Here is a 14,628-nt window from a genome sequence, read left to right on the forward strand (position 1 = left end):
GTCTGCAATATCCTGCGTTTTGTTGCGTGTTTTAGACAACAAACAAATTTGCATGTCGAAAAAAGATAAAGTAACTTGTCTTTAACACCCCTGGAAGAACTTTGGTCCAATTTGTCTTGCAGAATTTTTAATTTAGCCAAATTGAATTGGTTTTGAGCCTGAACATTTTTTTTTTTTTTTAGGTAAAACCACTGCATCTTAATCAGCTTTAAGTCCAGACTTTGAGTAGGCTGTGCCAAAAGCTTCATTTGTTGTTTTCATAAATATACTTTCTTCTTCAGGATTTTCCAGTAGAGAGCAGAATTCATGGCTCTATTAAAGATGGGATGTTTTCCAGGTTCTGATGCAGCAAAGCAACCCCAGACCATCACACTTTCAATACTGTTTGACTGCATATTGGTTCTCTGAACTGCTGTTACAAAATATTAATATTTGTATAAAAAGAATCTTGGGAATCATCAAGAACTTTTTGGCAAAAGAAATCCCCCCCCCCCCCCTCCATTATGAAATGTTCTAAACTTTCTCGGTTTCTCAGCCGATGTGATTCTTCACTTAATAAATCAGCAGATTAACCTCAGATGAGTACAGTTATTTTTATCCTTGATGAAATAAAAATCCTTCTGACATTTTCTGCGGTTTAGGAGTGACATTACCCAGTTGATGCATTGTGTCTTAGATACATGGGAGTGCACTGTCTGGAAGAACTGCATCTGCAGACCAAACCTCATAAATCTTCTCCTATATATTGTTGAATGGGCTTAAAGAAAAACTAACCCAGTTACAATTTTTGCTATTGTACCTTTTTTCTTCTACACTTTCCTTCCACTAAACCTTTCACTAATATAGTTGGATATATCCAAGCACACTGGAAAATCAGCTTATTTTGTGATTTATCCCTGTAGACGATGCTAATGACTTGACTGCGACTGACTTGACAACGTTAGCGACCCTCTCCAAGTTTAACATGGTCAAAACAACTTTTGGTTATTAGAAATCCTCGTTAACTAACCCCATGCATTATAATTTTCTGAAAAACTGAATGTAGGGGTTTCGATGGCTTTTAGCAATTGATCTGTCTTCAGATTATGTGTACAGTGATACCATTATCTGCTCGCAATAAACGGGGTTTGAAAAGCTAAAAGGTGCAAAGCTTACCACGCTCAAACTAGATAGGAAACTTCAAAATCCACAAAAACCAGTTGTATAAAAAAAAATTTGAAGCACCTCCCAACAGGACACTCTTTCTGTGATCCGGCAAAGTTCTGCTTATGTAGCAAAAACTTATCACCGATGGAAACAGTAGAGAGGATTTGTGTGCAGCATTTTACCTCAGCTGCTGCTTGTAGAACATCTTGTCCTCCAGCCTGTTTTCCTTTAGTTATGCTGATACTCTTGTTGTCCTTCATGTGTCTCTTAAAGGAAATGTGAGTTTATATTTGGTCCTCAGTAGATCTCTCGTTCCTCTCTTGACATCTCCAGCAAGCTTTTCTTTCAAGAAAATTCTTAGAGAATTAAACTGTGGAAAGATGTTCCAACTTTATTTAAAAAGCTCCCTTGATTTATATCATTTTAAGACTCATTTGCTCCTGTTAGTACTGAAAACACACTTTCAGCAAAATGCTGTGGATTTTTGTTTTGTCAAAACACACCACTGCCATTCAGACAAAAACTTGGAAGTTCAGTCACAAGGTATCAAAGTTGCGTGGTCAGGAGAAGAATGGACGCTGGATACGAGGGCAAGCAGGGATCTTGACTCCACTAACCTGATTGTCGTCTCCAGCCACGCTCTGTAATCCAATATAGAAAAACAATGGATTATGTTCAGTCTCTGTTGGTCATGCAATCAACTCCTAATCAAGCCAAGAATACCAGGACCAGTAAATGTCAGCTGCACAACAAGCAGAAATCCCTTTCCTTGCTGTACAGTAATAGCAGGGTCGAATTGGAAACCTGATGACACATTAAACAAAGAGATAAATCTGGAAATGTTATGAGAGAGTTGTACATGTAGTTCTTCAGCCCATAAATGGCGACTGATCAGTCTGTAAAGCAGTCAGAAACGTGAGAGGAAAAAAAAAAAAATCACGCGGCCAGCATAAAACCAGGAGCTGACGGCTTTTTCACATTCAAAGTAAAAGAAGACTGAGGTTAAAAACCAATTCTTCCTGCTTAAGTTAAAAAACAACTGTGGTCACAGTTTCCTGATTACCAAAATATTTTAAAGCTTTTCACTGATAAATAAAAATAACTACTTAATAAAAATCTGCACAGAACAATTTCTATATTATATCATGCAACTGCATGATTTTAAAGCAAAAGAAAAAAAGAAAATTTTCAAATTTGTCCTGCAGGACTGCCCTCTAGTGGTGCCTGCTATGAAGTTCTGAAAAAAAAAGTCAATGTGTGAATTTAAAATATGAACAAATCATTAGAAACTATTCACAAATAAGCTTTATTAAAATATAGTGATCATTAAAACATAATCTAACTCATTTCTATTTGAGGTGAGAGACATTCAGAACTGCAGACTATTGTTGGTGTTATAATAATATATTAAGTCTGCCGTAAAGCATTTCTTTACAGATACAGGTCTCTGATAGGGACAACAAGAAAGCTCTGTCTTCCACTAAGCTGAAGTATCAAAAGCAGGACAAAGAAAGAGACTCATGTTTCCCAGGACAGGTCATCTTGCTTTAGGCTGTTTCTGAACTTCTGGGTCTCTCTGAGGAGCTGCAGGTTGTTCTGACCCACAATGCCTTTTCTTCCCGCTTTCTGTTTGTCTTGAACAGGTGAGGGAACAGGCAGCTTGATCCCAGACGTCTTCCTGACCGTGGGTTCCTCCGAACGTTGCCGGGACAGCTTATGAACCTGAAAAAGAGCAAAAAATAAACTTCTTTCCAGGATTCAAGATAACTTTACATTTAAAAATGTAACATTTCTAGATTTTTTGGGAAGGTTTTACAACATTCTGAATATTTGATAAGAAAATAAGTACTTATTATGTTGCACAAATTATGAAAATACGATGCAAAAGTTGGTTACTTATGCTTGCTATGGGGAAAAATCAATAAATAACCAATTAATTGAATTAAAAGCAAATCTGCCATAATGATCTAAACTCCTCCATGGGCTGCCACCTTATCGTGGTGGAGGGGTTTGAGTGTCCCAATGATCCTAGGAGCTATGCTGTCTGGGGCTTCATGCCCCTGGTAGGGTCACCCAAGGCAGACAGGTCCTAGGTGAGGGACCAGACAAAGAGCAGCCCAAAGACCCCAATGATGAAGGAAAACTTTGGACTTGGTGTTCCCTCGCCCGGACGCGGGTCACCGGGGCCCCACTCTGGAGCCAGGCCTGGAGGGGGGGCACGATGGCGAGCGTCTGGTGGCCGGGCTTTTACCCATGGAGCCCGGCCGGGCTCAGCCCGAAGAGGAAACATGGGCCCCCCCTCCCATGGGCCCACCACCCGTGGGAGGGGCCAAAGGGGTCGGGTGCAGTGTGGGATGGGTGGCAGCAGAGGGAGGGGACCCTGGCGGTCCGATCCTCGGTTGCAGAAACTGGCTCTTGGGACGTGGAATGTCACCTCTCTGGTGGGGAAGGAGCCGGAGCTAGTGCGTGAGGTCGAGAGGTTCCGGCTAGAAATAGTCGGTCTCACCTCGACGCACGGCTCTGGTTCTGGAACCAGTCTCCTTGAGAGGGGCTGGACATACTTCCACTCTGGAGTTGCCCAAGGTGAGAGGCGTCGGGCAGGAGTGGGCATACTTGTTGCTCCCCATCTCGGCGCCTGTACGTTGGGGTTTACCCCGGTGAACGAGAGGGTAGCATCCCTCCGCCTACGGGTGGGGGGACGGGTTCTGACTGTCGTTTGTGCTTACGGGCCGAACGACAGTTCAGATTACCCACCCTTTTTGGAGTCCTTAGAGGGGGTACTGGAGAGTGCTCCTCCTGGGGACTCCCTTGTTCTGCTGGGGGACTTCAACGCTCACGTGGGCAATGACAGTGAGACCTGGAGGGGCGTGGTTGGGAGGAACGGCCCGCCCGACCTGAACTCGAGCGGTGTTCTGTTGCTGGACTTCTGTGCTCGCCATGGATTGTCCATAACGAACACCATGTTCAAGCATAAGGGTGTCCATATGTGCACTTGGCACCAGGACACCCTAGGCCGCAGTTCGATGATCGACTTTGTCATCGTTTCATCGGATCTGCGGCCGTATGTCTTGGACACTCGGGTGAAGAGAGGTGCGGAGCTGTCCACTGACCACTACCTGGTGGTGAGTTGGCTCCGGTGGTGGGGGCGAAAGCCGGTCAGACCTGGCAGGCCCAAACGTGTTGTGAGGGTCTGCTGGGAACGTCTGGCGGAATCCCCTGTGAGACGGAGCTTTAACTCCCATCTCCGGCAAAACTTCGAACACGTCCCGGGGGAGGTGGGGGACATGGAGTCTGAGTGGACCGTGTTCCGTGCCTCCATTGTCGAGGCGGCCGATCGGAGCTGTGGCCGCAAGGTTGTCGGTGCCTGTCGCGGCGGCAACCCTCGAACCCGCTGGTGGACACCTTCGGTGAGGGATGCCGTCAGGCTGAAGAAGGAGTCCTATCGGGCCTTTTTGGCCTGTGGGACTCCGGAAGCAGCTGATGGGTACCGGCGGGCGAAGCGGCATGCGGCTCGGGCGGTTGCTGAGGCAAAAACCCGGGCGTGGGAGGAGTTTGGAGAGGCCATGGAGAAAGACTTCCGTACGGCTTCGAGGCGATTCTGGTCCACCATCCGGCGTCTCAGGGGGGGGAAGCGGTGCAGCACCAACACTGTTTATAGTGGGGATGGTGTGCTGCTGACCTCTACTCGGGACGTTGTGGGCCGGTGGGCAGAGTACTTCGAAGACCTCCTCAATCCCACCAACATGCCTTCCACTGAGGAAGCGGAGCCTGGGGACTCTGGGTTAGGCTCTCCAATCTCTGGGGACGAGGTCGCCGAGGTGGTTAAAAAGCTCCTCGGTGGCAGGGCCCCGGGGGTGGATGAGATCCGCCCGGAGTTTCTTAAGGCTCTGGATGTTGTAGGGTTGTGTTGGTTGACGCGACTCTGCAATGTCGCATGGACATCGGGGGCAGTTCCCCTGGATTGGCAGACTGGGGTGGTGGTCCCCCTGTTCAAAAAGGGGGACCGGAGGGTGTGCTCCAATTATAGAGGGGTCACACTCTTAAGCCTCCCTGGCAAGGTCTATTCAGGGGTCCTGGAGAGGAGGGTCCGTCGGATAGTCGAACCTCGGATTCAGGAAGAGCAGTGTGGTTTTCGTCCTGGTCGTGGAACGCTGGACCAGCTCTACACCCTCGGCAGGGTCCTGGAGGGTGCATGGGAGTTCGCCCAACCAGTCTACATGTGTTTTGTGGACCTGGAGAAGGCGTTCGACCGTGTCCCTCGGGGAGCCCTGTGGGGGGTTCTCCGGGAGTATGGGGTACCGGGCCCTTTGATACGGGCTGTCAGGTCCCTGTATGACCGGTGTCAGAGTCTGGTCCGCATTGCCGGCAGTAAGTCGGGCTCGTTTCCGGTGAGAGTTGGACTCCGCCAGGGCTGCCCTTTGTCACCGATTCTGTTCATCACTTTCATGGACAGAATTTCTAGGCGCAGCCAAGGTGTTGAGGGGATCCGATTTGGTGGCCTTAGGATCTCATCTCTGCTTTTTGCAGACGATGTGGTCCTTTTGGCTTCATCAGATCGTGATCTGCAGCTCTCGCTGGAGCGGTTCGCAGCCGAGTGTGACGCGGCCGGGATGAGGATCAGTGCCTCCAAATCCGAGGCCATGGTCTTGAGCCGGAAAAGGGTAGAGTGCCTTCTCCGGGTCAGGGGGGGTGTCCTGCCCCAAGTGGAGGAGTTTAAGTATCTCGGGATCTTGTTCACGAATGGGGGAAGAAGGGAGCGGGAGATCGACAGGCGGATTGGCGCAGCGTCTGCTGTCAAGCGGGCGCTGTACCGGTCCGTCGTGGTGAAGAGAGAGCTGAGCCAAAAAGCGAAGCTCTCGATTTACCGGTCGATCTACGTTCCCACCCTCATCTATGGTCATGAGCTTTGGGTCATGACCGAAAGAACGAGATCGCGGATACAAGCGGCCGAAATGGGTTTTCTCCGTAGGGTGGCTGGGCTCTCCCTTAGAGATAGGGTGAGAAGCTCAGTCATCCGGGAGGGACTCAGAGTAGAGCCGCTGCTCCTTCACATCGAGAGGAGCCAGTTGAGGTGGCTCGGGCATCTGGTCAGGATGCCTCCTAGACGCCTCCCTGGTGAGGTGTTCCGGGCACGTCCCACCGGGAGGAGGCCCCGGGGAAGACCCAGGACACGCTGGAGGGACTATGTCTCTCGGCTGGCCTGGGAACGCCTCGGGATTCCCCCGGAGGAGCTAGAAGAAGTGGCTGGGGAGAGGGAAGTCTGGGCCTCCCTTCTGAAGCTGCTACCCCCGCGACCCGACCTCGGATAAGCGGAAGAAGATGGATGGATGGATGGATGGATGGATGATCTAAACTTTTTAAGTCAAGTACCATCTGCTGATGTTTGCGGAGTTTGGTGATCTGGGCTCCCTTCTCCTCCATCTTGGAAGCGAGTCTTTCCAGTTCTCTCTGCAGGTCCTCTCGCTGCTCCGGTTCTTCAGTTGCTTCGATCTGACGCTCCAATTCCTGATAGTCACTGACAAAAACATTTGCAAAAAGAGATAAAAAAAACAACAAAAAAAACACACACCCAAAAGTAACCCCCAAAATAAAATAATAATTACTCACAAGCTCATCTGTCCGAGCTCATCCTGCAGGGTCAGCAGCAGGTCGGACAGTAAAGTCAGTGACTGATCTGCAGGCGGACTGTCAGGCTTTGAGACTCTATTAGAGAAATCTGTGTGAAGGTTTTTCTTGACGCTGCATCCAAACCTCTGCAGGGCGCTCACTCGCTCACACAGCTGAGGCTGGTGGTGCTTCATCATGTGGAGGATGCTCTGAACATTGGCATGCACTGAATGGCTCGGGCTTGTCGACTATGACCGGTAACATCAAACAGAAATTAAGACTAAGTAAGTCATGAAAGAAGAAAATCTATGCACAACATGAGGTGACTTACTGTTCCTATAACAAAAGGCATCTTTTTGAGCCCCAGGCTGTTTGCTGCCAGCTCATTCTGTTTTGGTGTTTTCTGAAAAGAAGTCACATTGATTAATACTGTGATGTATAAATCTTTCAGATAATGTGCATACCAGCAGTTTATTACACCTTGTTTGTCTTTTTGGTTTTCTTCTTCAGCCTCGTTTCTTCAGTAGGTGGAACAGACAAACGAAGGTTTACATCCAACTCCCTCTGCAGCTGTGGAATGAAAAACATAAATCGGCTAATGACTAAAACAAAAAATACAACGGAGACTTGCCAGCTGTTGTTTAACATCATATTTAAACTAAGACTGAAGAATGAAGTCAACACACAAGTACATGAAAACTCAATTCCTCTAATGGCCACTTGAGCTCAACTGTGAAAGTCAGCCCATAAAAAGACTCTCTGGATATTTAGTAGGATCATTTTATAACAGTCCCATATTTTTTCCTCCTTGCTGAAGATGACTCTATTTAAGGTGATTCAGAAACTGTTGTTAGCCAGAAACCTAGCAGGCACAGTTTGTCCTTAAAACATTGCAAAACTGAGCAAGTAGAGAAACCATGCACAAAAAACCCCAACAAAAAACCATAAACTACTGACTGTGGAGAAACAGAATCTGAAAATAACTTCAATAAGGTTCATTTGAAGAGGCTAACTGACCTCATCTGCTTTCTCCTGCACAAGTTTACGTTCATGCTCTTCATTCAGCAGCTTCTGCTCCAGGATAGAAAGCTTCATCTGAAAGTAAACACAATCGTAACAATAACTTAAGCTCAGCCTTTTATGATCTTTATCTTTAAATAATAATTTAAGTTTAATTTAGTATTTTAGTATTACATGCCGCAACATGTTTGTAGTAGTTTGACCTAATAGAGTATAGTGTAATATAGGTTATTGTACCGAATGAGTTTAGACAAAGCAGTTTAGAAATCAACAGAATCATTTGGGCATCAACGAACATTTCCCTAAACCATCTAATTTTTAGCTATTAAAAAAGGGGATAAAAGTACATGATCCTAGTCAAGGCGATTAAAGAGAGAAAGTAGTAGGAGTTAACGAATATGGAAAAAGCATTAACATTTTTCAGTATCTGATCTACAGATTACAGAAAATTTGCATTTTATGATGCAACTGTGATTGTTCCATTTATAATTGTTCATATATTGGGCCGCTTTAGCTAACATAGTGACTCAGAAACATTACATCTGAGTGGTGTCAGAAAAGAATCAGTGTTAGCTGATAGAAAACTAAAAAGTACAGAGCCGGACAGAGCTGACTTTATCATAAAATAGAAAATATTTTACCTCTGCGAGTGTTTGGGTTTTACTTAATTTGAGATACTGCGATTCGAGTTTCTCCAGCTTCTCCTGCTGATATTGGTTGTTTGGGCTGCTCAGCTGTTGCTTCTGCAGTGAAGCCTAAAGTGAAAAATCAAAACAAAACAAAAATACCAAAAATGAAATCATATCACTAAATATCAAAGTTTCCTAGAAATGAACCTTGAATATATTTTCAGTCATCAAGCTGTTTTTACATGTCTGGTCTTTTGGATGGTTACCATTTTACCTCATTTTCCATCAGAACGTTTCTCTCCTTCTTGACATTTGCGACCATTTTCTTCATGTATTCCAGCTGCTTCTCAAGAACTTTGCAGCGAGCTTCTGCAGACTGCAGCTTCTGGTCCACCGCTGTCCCAGGCAGGGTGGCTTCAGTCCGACTCTGTGATGTGAAGTCCTGCTGACGCTTACGAGCATCCTGAAAGAACTGAGTGTAACTCCTCTCTGCTTGTCTCCGCTCCAGTTCCAGCCTCCTGATTTTTTCCTGGAGGGTCCTCAGTGCATCTACAACGGCTGAGAGCGGTAGTTAAAGAAAACAGTCAAGCAAAATAAAACACTGTTGTGTAGTTGAAGACAAAACGTTGTTCCATACCTTTGTTGTCTATGCTATGTGTGGTCCGAGACAGACTGCTGGTGGTCTGGTCCATGTTGAGAGGTGAAACAAGAGGAGACGCCAGATGTTTTGGTACTAATGAAATCCTGTCTGGAGGCCGGTAGTAGCTCCCAATGTAACTGTTTTTGGAAGGTGTGTCTAAAATCTGAACACAACAAGGTCTTCACTTACTAAAAAAGTCAGAACCATATTTTGTGGTCCACAAGATAAAAAAAAAAGATTATTCAAAACATTTTCACAGCCAAATGAGGACAGGAGATCCTCATGTCATCTCTTTGTCATAATGTGCTTTGCACTAGTACAGGACTATTTGGTGAATTTTTTTGCATCAATTTGGTCCAAAGAAAAATTTACCTATAGCCACATTTGATGCAATAATAAAGACCAATTACTTTAAACACATTTCCAGCTTTAGAAAATAAAAAGAGACTAGAATCTTTAGATTTGACTCTTCAATTAAGTAAGTAGAAATTTTATCCATTTTGACAATCAACATTTTACTGCAATTTTATCTTACTGTAATGACAATATGGTTAGGCTGCTGCAGGACATTATATATCATTGATCAAAAGCTGAAATCTTTACATATTGTGGTCTTTCGTACTTAAATATAAGTTATTCACCTCAGGGACAGCACAAAAACAATAAAAAACATTTTTCTTGCCTTCCAACCAGACGTAGGAAATTACAACTTTAAAAATGAAAATGTCATTTTAAACTACGTAAAAATGATCTGCTTCCGTTTGCAAGCAAACATATTTGTAAACTCACAAAACAAAATAAACCTCTTACAAAGCACATACCACAACTGTTTCAACTAACAGGCGATCGAGATAAATGACCCAAAACACACAGAGCTGACGATATCTTAGTAAGAGTAAACAGATTCAAGCTAACGCTAGCTAACCACATTTACGACTAACGGTTATTTTTGTAACGTTACCTCGTCGTAATGTGTTTCCATTTTGCAACGACGAAAAGAAATGTTTTAGTTATGTACAAGTAACACTCTTTGCCTTCTCTCTCAAAGTTGACGTATTTCTTTCACCAGTTGTCAACAACAGACGAGCAGTCCGCCCTTTTTAAATTTCCCTCCATTAAGTTGTTCCGCTCGCTATAGTTCCTATTTCGTGGACTATTCTAGACGTACTAGATCTTTCGGGCACACACCCACAAGACGTTCTTTTTTTAAGTAATAAATGTTTTACAAAACTCTAAACAAGCAAATAAATAAATAAATAATCACAATAACTGGTTCCTAAAAGCATAATCCAAAGCAAAGTGTAACCATGGGGACACATGCTGTGGGTATGCTTTTGTCCAGCCAAAAAAGTGTAGGCAGAATTTATGAAAATGGATGGAACTAAAAACATAGCAACTGTGGAGGAAATTCTCTCTAGAGGTTGGAATATATTATGAAGCACTGAAATTTCATAAAGACATACTCATATGTTAGAATGACGGCCAGATACAGTGAGAATCTGGAGCAAGACTTAAAATAACCTTCACAGATAATATTAATCTAATAGTTTAGATTATATTTCAAAGGGTATAGACAAAAAGATTAGATGTGTAAAGGTGACACATACTTTTATCCCCATACCCAGATGTGTGTTAGGTTCTAGAAAGAATAGAATAACACTTTAGACACCAAATTGTATAGTTCTATATAAAATATAATGACTGTTAACTGAACCAGTGACCTTAATTGTGATATAATTAGATTTTTAAATTCAACTAGTGGTTAAATGAGATGCATAGAGAAATTAAATGCAATATCGTCTGGAATTTTTTACGCTTGTTTTTTTAGTCTTTGGATGATAAATTAAACCAGTTATGCTGTCAACACTGCAAAAGGATATCTAAATAGCGTGAGCTGCAGAAAAGAGTTCGTATTAATTATATGATACATTTTTTCTACAAATTATTATTATAAAATCTTAATGTCAAACAGACTATTTGAAGTTATCTCTATTTATGGACTTTTTGGAGATACGCTTTTAAATATCATTGAGGTTAAACAGAGAACAACTTGAGGGGAAATGTACAACATCCCCACCTTTCTTTCCTCTCCCCTCTGTTTTTCTTGCTGCCTGTAATTTTTTGATAAACAAGAGACTAGGGGGGCGGTGTCTATGGTGGTAACTGTTCTTAACGAAATGCATGACGGTATATGTAGTTTATAAAAGGACCCAGCCAATAGAAGTAACAAAAGAAGAAACTTCAACTCCCTTCCACCCTTTCCCAACTGACAAAGTGATTTCACACTAACCAATTACCTTCTAGGATTCTAAAGGTAACGCCCTAGAGTGGTGTATACGTACGCTGATTGGTTGAAATCTTCCGCCTGTCAAATGTTCAGCACAGGCGTTCCTCCCCTTCAAGTTGCTACCTCTTATCATTCCTGCCCTGGGAGTCTGGTCAGTGCTGACAGTCAAGGTGTAAAGTAGCGGTAAAGCTGCACCGAAGAATGTGTACAAAGTGAGTATTTGTTACTGACACTCTTTCTTTTTGACTCCCGGTGACGGTTTAGTACATGGGGCATTTTACCTCACCGCAGTTTTTGTTGTACTTTACTGGTTGTTTTTGTTAACGGTCAGCTTGAAAACACTGACATGAACGGCAGAGGCACCCAGACAGACTGAATGGACCCGAATAATACGCGAAAATGAGAAAATAAATTGGGATGAAATGCATAGTTTGGTATAAATTATGATTTAAAATGATCTGTTTAATTTAAATTACAAGTCTGATGAAAGATTTGCAACATGATTGATGATACAGACAGGTATAAGTCCTATTATGTTTTTGTTGCGTAATCTTCATCGTCTAAAATAGCCCGATAAAGAATTTTGAGCGAGTTTTCTTATTATGGACCAAATGGTGATAAACATCTTCCAGTAAACGTTTTTATGATGCTTAATGAATTGGATTCGGGCCAGCAGGAGAGTCTCACTCTATGTTAACATTGAAATACTAACAGTGAACAGAAATGTTTAACATGTTTGGGCATGTATACGAAGTACACTAAAGGTTCCCATACGCTGGTACTACTGTTTAAAGTTATTTTTAATAAGTTGCCACAGTTCACAGTGCTGCCCCTCCTTCACCTGTTGCTGGACACTGCCAGTCAGCTAGCTAAATAGACGGTTTCTATCATTTCCCTTGCTTACTGTAAATACAAATTTGGCTGATTTAAAAATATTTCCAGTCACAAAATATGCTAATGTTCTGAAAAGTAATGGAGCACTGTCTATCCCCAGATAGTCAGACTAATAAACCAGCTAACGTCAACCTATGCACTTGTTTTACTCTTTGAACAACATGTTGACAAAGTAGTTTAATATTCTGTGTTTGAAAAGAGCTATTGAAGTTTCTGAGTGTTTAATATAGATTTGTACTGTATATGTATTGACATTGAAATAATGAATAAATGTAGCACCACTACTTTAGTGTAACTCATTTATAGTATGTTGCATTAATTTAGTAAAATTACAAGTAATTGTTGCTTTTCTCTCATCAAGCATTAGACCCTGTTGTACATTTTTGTGTAAATACCGTATTACCACGGTACTGGTAGTACTCAAGCTATTTGTACAGCGAGAACCTCTTCCTTAAAATTCAGTTTAACATATTTTGCTTTGATTTTTTTATTTTATTCATGTTTACACTGAGTAATAGAACTAATCGAAAGTTATATTATTGATACTAATAATTAACAACCAAATAAATATAAACACGTCTAATATCTTGTTTTCAGCCTGTTGTAAGGCAGCAAAAGCATTAGTCCTATATAAAGTGATGGAGATGCAGCATCAGGAGTCTTTGGGGAGATGGGATGGGCTGGGCAGCCGGGATGCCTCCTCCAGAGCTGAAGCGATGGAGTTCATCTGCCAGGAGGTCATGAGGAAAGTGGAAGCCATCGAACCCATAAAGGCCGCAACCCCCACCCCAGGAAGCTCTTCCAACAGCGACCTGAACGACATCCTGGTTCACCTTCTCATGCTCTCCAGACGGTGCCCTTTTGAAGATGTCAGAGGGCGCTGCACTCAGCTCCTGCGAGACATCCAGGTAAGAGATATGACAAGCCTGATAAACTTTTTATTATTCTGCAGTGTTTGTTTCACTGTTGCTGCTGCCACCTGTCATCCTCCTTTCCTCACCTCTTAATAAGCATTGCAAACATTGTGGTTTAGTCAACGCTCTGCAAGACTACAATATGTTTTTGTGAGAGTCGTCAATGTTTTCAGTAGCACTACAAAGCACCGTTTTCCTTTTATTCTTTAATTTTCTCAAGAGGTGAGTATTTTGGTGCACCAGAGCTTATCCACAATTTAAATTAAAAGAAACCACAACACCAGAAAAAAAACCTACTCCAGTCAATGATCTTTGCCTGGAAAGAAAATAAATACTACTTGCTTTAGGTTTAGTATGTAGTATTTTGTTTAATGTAGTTTTGTAAAAAAGAAAATTAAATAAATGTATTGGTTCACAGAGCAAAAGTGTAACAAAACTTAATACGAAGGTGCTGACAGTGCCAACATTTGAGGTGGTTTGCATACATTGCATACAGTGGAGTGTATGTGCATGGCCGGGTACAAAAGACCACATTCATGAGTTAAAATGTTTTGATTGCTTTGAACTCTCCTATTTTACATAAAACACTTAAAGAGTCACTCTTGATTAAAATGACAGCACTTTAGTCATGAGTGAATAAAAAGTGTAAACTTAGAAACAGTTTTGCTGTTTTAGGAGACATGATATTTACCCTCAAATGTGATTTAATCTGGATTTAATCAGAAGTGAATTCCTTTGGGTTAGCGCATTTAAAGTTGTCACAGTTAAAAATATAAACTTTTCAGGTTTGTGTTTGTGTTTATGCGACCTGTCCAGGGTGTACACCGCCTCTCGCCCGGAACGTTAGCTGGAGATAGGCACCAGCACCCCTCCTAGGGACTAGGGATAAAGATGTTAGAAAACAGATGGATGGATGGATGGTTTGTGTTTAGTCAGAACTTTATTTTATGTTCAGATTTTGATAATTAAATATGTTGATGAGGGCAGTAATATGGAAAAATTACCCATATTAAAATGAGTGAATGTAGAGAAAAAAAACACATTGCACAGATGTATAGAAACTGAAGATCAGCTTGTAAAGATTATGTGATATCATAATCTGTAGGCTAATTCAACATGGGATTATAACATATTAAACATAGTTTAAGGCTGTTTGAACTGAACTCAGAACTAAGTCTTGTTTTGGGTGCATTTAGACAGAACTGATAGTGTACCACAAATTGTATGCATAAGTATATGTAGGATTTTCTACCAGCAAAAGTCATTAAACTGAATCTGTAAAGAGAATTATATTCGTTAAGATATCATTTATAAGCACATCTCCTAAAATTATCATCTTTTTTTTCTTGTATCTTACTTTTGTTTTCCAACCAGCACAGTCTGTCACTGTTTTCTATCATATATTGACAGTATACATATCTTCTTGTATTTTGCTTTTATTGTCAAACAGCAGATGTAGTCTTACCTTTTAAAGCTGCTGCATTCTTGCAA

General features: G+C 42.3%; 2 protein-coding genes across 2 annotated transcripts in view; one reads left to right on the forward strand and one right to left on the reverse strand.

Annotated features, from left to right (window-relative positions):
• Positions 1-1,517: 1,517 nt before the first annotated feature.
• cep57l1 (centrosomal protein 57, like 1) lies at positions 1,518-10,197 on the reverse strand. The gene is made up of 10 exons (XM_032585888.1): positions 10,004-10,197; positions 9,040-9,205; positions 8,677-8,960; positions 8,415-8,528; positions 7,771-7,848; positions 7,234-7,323; positions 7,085-7,156; positions 6,754-7,001; positions 6,517-6,661; positions 1,518-2,868 (listed from the first exon to the last, which is right to left on the reverse strand). The coding sequence occupies exons 1-10, from the start codon at positions 10,022-10,024 to the stop codon at positions 2,665-2,667; spliced, it is 1,422 nt and encodes a 473-aa protein (XP_032441779.1). The 5' UTR covers positions 10,025-10,197; the 3' UTR covers positions 1,518-2,664.
• A 2,634-nt stretch (positions 10,198-12,831) lies between these two features.
• Positions 12,832-14,628, forward strand: part of sesn1 (sestrin 1) — a 58,554-nt gene continuing 56,757 nt past the window's right edge. Inside the window, exon 1 of the mRNA XM_032585880.1 lies at positions 12,832-13,131. Within this exon, the coding sequence (XP_032441771.1) occupies positions 12,862-13,131 (270 nt within the window). The 5' untranslated portion in view covers positions 12,832-12,861. The remainder of the gene's footprint in view (positions 13,132-14,628) is intronic.

Source organism: Xiphophorus hellerii, chromosome 15, assembly GCF_003331165.1.
Source record: "Xiphophorus hellerii strain 12219 chromosome 15, Xiphophorus_hellerii-4.1, whole genome shotgun sequence".
NCBI classification, from domain to species: Eukaryota; Metazoa; Chordata; class Actinopteri; order Cyprinodontiformes; family Poeciliidae; genus Xiphophorus; species Xiphophorus hellerii.